Source organism: Opisthorchis viverrini (genome assembly GCF_000715545.1).
Source record: "Opisthorchis viverrini unplaced genomic scaffold opera_v5_399, whole genome shotgun sequence".
Lineage (NCBI taxonomy): Eukaryota > Metazoa > Platyhelminthes > Trematoda > Opisthorchiida > Opisthorchiidae > Opisthorchis > Opisthorchis viverrini.
The window spans coordinates 36,000-42,621 of record NW_008752058.1 but is presented as its reverse complement, the minus strand read 5'-3'; the positions used below and the strand labels follow the sequence as shown (position 1 = coordinate 42,621).

The 6,622-nt window shown below is 48.2% G+C and overlaps 1 protein-coding gene across 1 annotated transcript in view; it reads right to left on the bottom strand.

Annotated features, from left to right (window-relative positions):
• Positions 1-2,987, bottom strand: part of T265_10728 (hypothetical protein) — a gene marked incomplete at both ends in the record, with an annotated part of 92,524 nt that extends 89,537 nt beyond the window's left edge. The window contains 3 exons of the mRNA XM_009177188.1: positions 516-706; positions 1,300-1,416; positions 2,901-2,987. Coding sequence (XP_009175452.1) covers positions 516-706; positions 1,300-1,416; positions 2,901-2,987 — 395 coding nt within the window. The remainder of the gene's footprint in view (positions 1-515; positions 707-1,299; positions 1,417-2,900) is intronic.
• Positions 2,988-6,622: the final 3,635 nt, after the last annotated feature.

The window sequence follows — 6,622 nt, the reverse complement described above, 5'->3', positions numbered from 1 at the left end:
CCCCGAGACGGGCCACATCAATGGCTAGAGACATTGTCAGATATGGCCCAGTCGCGCCCTCAATGGCGCTCGTGCATCCAAGCTATTGCCTTCAATGCATAGCTCCTTTTCCAACCCCCCCCACTTGACAGCCCACTGTACCTATCTCCCCCCAGAAAAACATCGGCGAACGAAACTGCGGCAGCTACAACCACTGTAGGACGAGTACGCGGTTATTACAGCTGACAATGATGATGATGATAATGAGATATTGTCGTGTTGCCCAGGTCCAGATAGGAGCAAATCAGTCAGTTTGGAAATTACGCATAGGACCTATTTAGGTGATGCAACTGCTGCCACAATATGCACAAACACCGATAACCAACCTCGAGGTAGTTATGATGATGATGATAATGAGATATTGTCGTGTTGCCCAGGTCCAGATAGGAGCAAACATATCAGTTTGGAAATTACGCATAGGACCTATTTAGGTGATGCAACTGCTGCCACAATATGCACAAACACCGATAACCAACCTGTCTCGAGGTAGTTGCCACCATTGTCCGCGGTAAAGCGCCGAAGGCTGATGCACATAGATCCATTCGTTATTGGCCAGAAATGCGATGGTATGCCGACCTAATGGACTGCTGATAAGTGCGTCTGGTCTCAACGCATCTGGAGGAACACCTGCATCGGAGACTCGGTGCGTGTTGGGCAGTCGGATGAGCTGTAGTTGGGCGCAAGACAGTCAACGAAATCAGTCAAGCTGACGAATCAAATTATTTTAGAGGCTAGTGACGTAACCAAACATAGGGTGAACATTCGAGCATGCCACTATGGCTGCTGTGAAAGTACCTGTTACGCCAAAGAAGGCAGTCAAGAAGATTTCCATACGTTAACAAAATATCGAAAGGAAAGACAATTAAAAATAAAATTGTAAGGAGGGATGCCTCCAAAAGAATACCTCTATACTGATTACCTCAAAATAACATTCTCTTGTCTGCTTGATATTGTTGCTCATTTGGACTGTGGTGCCTTTTTTCACCCAATTTGCACCCCGAATCATCACGTTAGTCATCTTCCTCTGGTATATGTTTAATCAAAACATCTTGTCTTTTTCATTGGGTGCTGTCTGATCGATGGACACACAACCTAGAGGTTCCATAATTCAGGCATAACACGTAAATTCTCCCAGTTGTCTATCATAATTCCAACCGGCCTCTGTCAGAAGACCGGATGACAAAGTTACTGAGAATGACTCGTATTCATCAGACAAAAGTGTTATTTCCAAACAGTGTTCTTGCTGATGGGTAAACTTACTCGCAAGTCGTCGACGGGGAACAAGATCAGCTCACGGTGTGGGTCGTTGATGATTGAATTTTTACGGTTCGACACGTAGTGTTCATAATCTATTGGTTCGGGAATGCACGAGCCCCACTACATGGAATACATAGAATTGGGCAGCACCACTTACTCCAAATCCGGTGTAAGATAGATCTGTTTTATTGCCATCCGTTTCCTTGTTGCGAAAATTATATACATTGGGGAGAATATGTTTAGCAAAACGGCGCTTGGTCGACATTATGCTTGAAGTGTGAACATTCAAGTGAGCAGCAGGATGGAGCACAAAACCAGAATTATGCGGACGAGCAGCATCGATTCTGAAAGGCACCGATGAAGATGACGAAGGTGAGATGACAAAGCGCAACACTCACTGAGGTGCAGTAGCGTAAATCAGAACTCTGGTACGAATAACAGTACACACGCATCGTAGGAAAATCAGCAGCGAAAGTACCGCAATTCAAAAGAAATTAGCTTGGTTTACCTCACAAAGGGGTGGACTACGCGATAAAATGATATCACTCGTATTTTTCACTACAGCCAGTGTAAGCGAACACATGGTGATGAATCACAATTACTAGAGCGGCAATTGAAACTCACCAGGTTAATACAGTTGGGACATGTACTACGCACGATAGAGAAGGCGCTGTTTTCAACTGTAAACTCTTGTTGGTGAAAGGTTTGTGAGAGACAGGTCAATAACTGGTAACCAGAGATGATGGTGAACAACATCAAATTGAGTGCTGTGGGATCTTCGCGCCTTTCTAGCTGGGTCGGCGTGACTCTTCTTGCACAACGAAACAGCACGTAACTAATGGTGGGCGCGCTTTCACTCCCCAAATGCACTACCTAGCTAACGCTTGTTTTGAGATTGTAAAATGAGCTGGTGTTGAGTGAGTTTCGCAAAATGCGTTGCGTAAATCTAACGATGGCATACTATTCCGGTATGATGTTTACATGCGTTTATCTCGTTGATATTCCAAGGCATAGGTGCCTTCATCCTGATCGGCTTCTATGGGGACAGTTTTTTCCGTAATAAGTTCAGGCCCTTTCCGTTCTTCTCATTCCTTACTAGGCAATCCTCTTAATGGTTATATGCCAGTTGAACGCCAGTGTTCATCGCTGATTTACTGGTGTCAATGACCCGATGAATAGCTGATAGCTTAACGTGGTAGCCATATTGCGTGTCAGTGATCTCGCGCACGAACCTGGCTTGAAATTCGTTCATCAAGCTTCAATTGTTCCACGAAGATTCAGGCGCGGCTATCGAAGAGCAGTAAGCCTCCGTGTTAAGTGTGGTCATAATACGAGGCGGTCTGGCGGTTGAGGCGTACTTTCCTCTCCGATGAGAATCTGAAGACAGCAAATGGCTTCCTCCAGACAACCAGCACGTACATACTCATGAAAAGTGGTGCTGCCTTCCCCAATAAAGGACGGTGTAGAAAAGATCATCCACTCCAACCACATACCGGCTAAACGTGACTGCCGGTCAGCGCATTGTTAGAAACTAAAGATTCTGATGCTGCTAAGGAGGCACCTGCAGTTCGCGGTCACATGAGGGGTCAGATGGTTGTGCTTACTCCTTGGGCCATTGGTTTAGGCAAGGCTCCAGCGGTCGTATGAGTCAAACTGTTAAGTGGCTCCGGGGATGAACTGACCAAAGTCATCCCTTCCTTTGGTATGCACTCTGCACCTACAAAATGTAACCTCATGCTTGTGGAGGTGCAGTCACTGAACGCGCCACTTAAAACCCAGGGAGGTACTGGAAGTTGAGGAGCGTCTTACTTATCTTGGAAGTTGTGTTAGTTCTGATTCTAGTGTGACAGATCAGGTGAATGAGTCTCTGTGAGTCCCTGAGCGTTGGGTGGCAGCACTAAGAGGTAATCCTTTTGGTGGCGCTCCCATGAGGCCGGTTTTCGAAGAGGACCGTACGTTGAAGCTAGCCAGCAGCTTTCTGATTTGGTGGATCTTATGAGGTTTGTCCGACTGTAGTCGCCTGTGTTTTGTGTTTGTGTGGACTCCCGAGTCGCCCACGATCCGCGCGACCAGCTAGGTGTGGGAAGGATTTTCAGAATTGATGTTTGTAGTTTTGGCTGTCGGGGTTCTGGCGACGAATGTGTCCACAATCGAATGGGCCACTTTTGAAGGAGTGGAGCTGGTTGTAGGATTCTCGCAGCATTCCCAGATTTTGAGGTTAATGCTCGTGCTTGATTTGTCGATAGACTCCACCGCTTGTCTCCGTACGTCTGACTCGGTCTAGTTCAGAAGTTGTGACTTGGGTGTGGAGTGCACTGCTGCGCCTTCATCGTCTGTTACGGAAGTAAGCGATGATAGCGTTATGTAGTCTAGGCGCTCCGTCCATGAGAGGCTTGTCTTCTCCCGAGCATCGCTGCCTTTGGTGGTTGAAGGGTCTGCGGTGGTTAAGTAGAAATCGCAATCCGGAGTCGCAGCAGGTTGCATCGGCGCGCTTTCAGGGGCACAAGGGGCTATAAATACCATCGATCTAGCCATAATTTTGGTGTCTGTTGGCGCCAAGCGGAAGCCTGTTTCGCACTTCAACCATAGAACTGCTGTGGCCCAGCTTTCGCACCTCTAGAGGGCGATCCTCCTTGTTGGTTAGGCCCTCTGAACGCTGACAGTCCGCTACAAGATCCTCTGTAGGGCGAATGGAGAGGAAAGAGTTAATAAAAGCCCAAGCGTTCGTTTGCTTCCCCTCTGGCCTAACCAATCCGAGTGAAGCGATTCGTGGTCAAGCTTTGTGGGTACACTACCAACGAGCGACTGTCCGCTTCATTGGCGTGATTTTTCTGGAGAACGACCCCCAGGTGATTAGTCTGCTGTTCCTCATGCACCTATCTACTAGAGACGCTGCGGTCTTTATTGCCGCATCAGAGCCGGATGACCTTGGCAGCCAAAGAGACCAGGGTAGGTAGCCTCGGTACTCGTTCAGGGAAGAAAGTGCATTATCGACATTCGTACAGGTCGCTGTGTTCTGTGTGTTAGTGTCCTCGAGAGCTTTAGAAAGAAGCTCCAGTTTTGTGTCGAGTATCCTGATTAAAGCAGAACACCCGCAGTGGGGACTTGGTTTCTCTTTCTAGTTACGAAATGCATTGCACCCTTACGGTAGAGACAGCTGGCGCAGATAAACGGGTCAGGAGAGTTCGTTAGTTGGCTTATCCGGTAGTCCTGTAGACCCGTACCACCAGGCCTTGTAGGTGTGACACTGCATACCATGTCTTACATTCGATGAACACCCATTTCGCCCACATCTGTTGTGGTTCATTGACGGCTGTAGAGAGCAGGCTGTATTGATTTAGACTGGGTTCACCCCAGGAAACGAGTGCAAACTGGCAGACGTTATCACGCGAAGGTTATGTTAGATGGGCAAAAATCAATAAAATTACACGTGTAAACTCTGTAAACAGATTTAACAGCGAAAGAATTCTTTCACAGATCCGTACGAGGGAAAAACGCAGTCAACCCCGAACGTAACTCGCGTTAGTTAGGTCTGCGTTAGGGACTGCAAGCGACCCATTCTTTCGACCAATCACATTCACGGATTCACGGATTGATACACAGGGTCGAGGCTATTGCCCAAGATTCCCGGGTCGCCTTTGTTCTTGTCGGTCATTGTCAGTCGTTCACCTGAAAGGCACAATTGAAAAAGGGTGTAGCACTGCTCTTTATGTTCTCAGCGCGGGGCAGTATGCTTGCCAGCGCGAGGATTCGCATACATAAGTGTCTAATAGTGCTTTAAACTGGGTTCTAGAAGGGGCGTGAGCAACCGCAGGAGGAAGGTCATTCCACGCGGCTACTACCCGAAATGAGAAAAAAATTTGTCTGATGGATGTGCGTGCTCTGAGCTTGAAACTTTTCCTACTATGTCCCCGCCGGGTGTTTGCTGGTTCAACGGTAAAAATTCTGTTTGCCAAGCTTTGTTCAAACAGGGCATAAGTAAGAATTAGGTCCCCTCGGAAGCGACGGTACTCCAGGGAAAAGAGATCAAGCATCGCTAGACGCGTTTTGTAGTCCACAGATTTGAGGCCGACTCGCTGGACACGTTCAATGAGGTGACGTCTCTCGTGCGCCCCGAGTAGACAACCTGGTTGGCGTATTCCATGAGCGGTCTGACGTAAGCCCCATAGAGTATTTGGAAGTCCATGCGACTAATACGGGAGAAGGTGCATCGGATCATCCGTAAAATGGCGAATGCTTTCAGGGCCGGTTCCCTATGGTGCATTGAGAAAGACGATTTTGAGGAGACCCAGATACCCGAATCCTTTTTTGCTGTCAATTCTCATAATGATTTCTGGTCCTCTCCCACCATGCATGACAAGTCCTTCGTCCTTAGCTTGGGTTAAGCTGTCCATAAACACGAGCATGTTTGTCACGCAAGAGTGGTTTGGGAGAAATCCATGTTGGGCTGGAAGTAAGTTGGTCTAGGACAGCTCGCTTCAGAATGCGTTCGATCACCCTACGTGGCACGCTAGTGAAACTTATAGGCCTGTAGCTGCCAGGCGACAGTCGGTCACCAGTTTTGTAGATTGGTGTGGCAATTGCTACCTTCCAAGCAGAGGGATGGCGGCCTTCGTCAAGCGACTGGCGAAACACTAGGTGTAGATTATTTGCCAGTGTGGAGGACGTTTCTTCCAGGATCTTTGGATGAACCTCGTCATGTCCCAACGCACAGAATGGGTTGATCTTGTGAAAGAGTTGACGAATGTCCTCCACCGTGAAGACCAAGTCGGCTAGAGGCCGTTCGTAGTTCCGCCTTGACAAGAGTGGATTTGACGAAGACGCTGGGGCTGAGTATGGACACGCATAGTGTTCTCTGTAAACCTCAGATGCCAATTTTGGGTCACTTGTCGGTTCTCCGTTTATGTCCCTCAAGGAGAACGCGGATGGCTTGTTTCTGCGGCGATGTCTCATGTATTTGAACAAGACGTTTTTGTTTTTTCGAGCGGGGTCCAGGATGGTGGCTTGTTCTCGTATGTTCCATTGGCGGATTTCCGATTTACAGCTGTCCCGCCAGCTCATCTGTATCCCCTGTAGTCAACTTTTTGAAAAAGAGTTGGGATCGTTTTTCCAGAGGTCGCCGAATCCTTTTTGGCGGCCTGCGGTCCATCCGAGTGCGTGCTGGTTTCTTCGGGATGAACGTCGCATCAGCCTCATGAACATTCTGGACAATGGTGCTATATAGTTCTTCCAATGGAGCTGGTCCCAGTGTGACTTGTTCAAGAAAGATGCGCACCCCTGAGAAGTCTGCACGGCAGAAGTCTCTAAACCACGTTTGAGGTTTGGG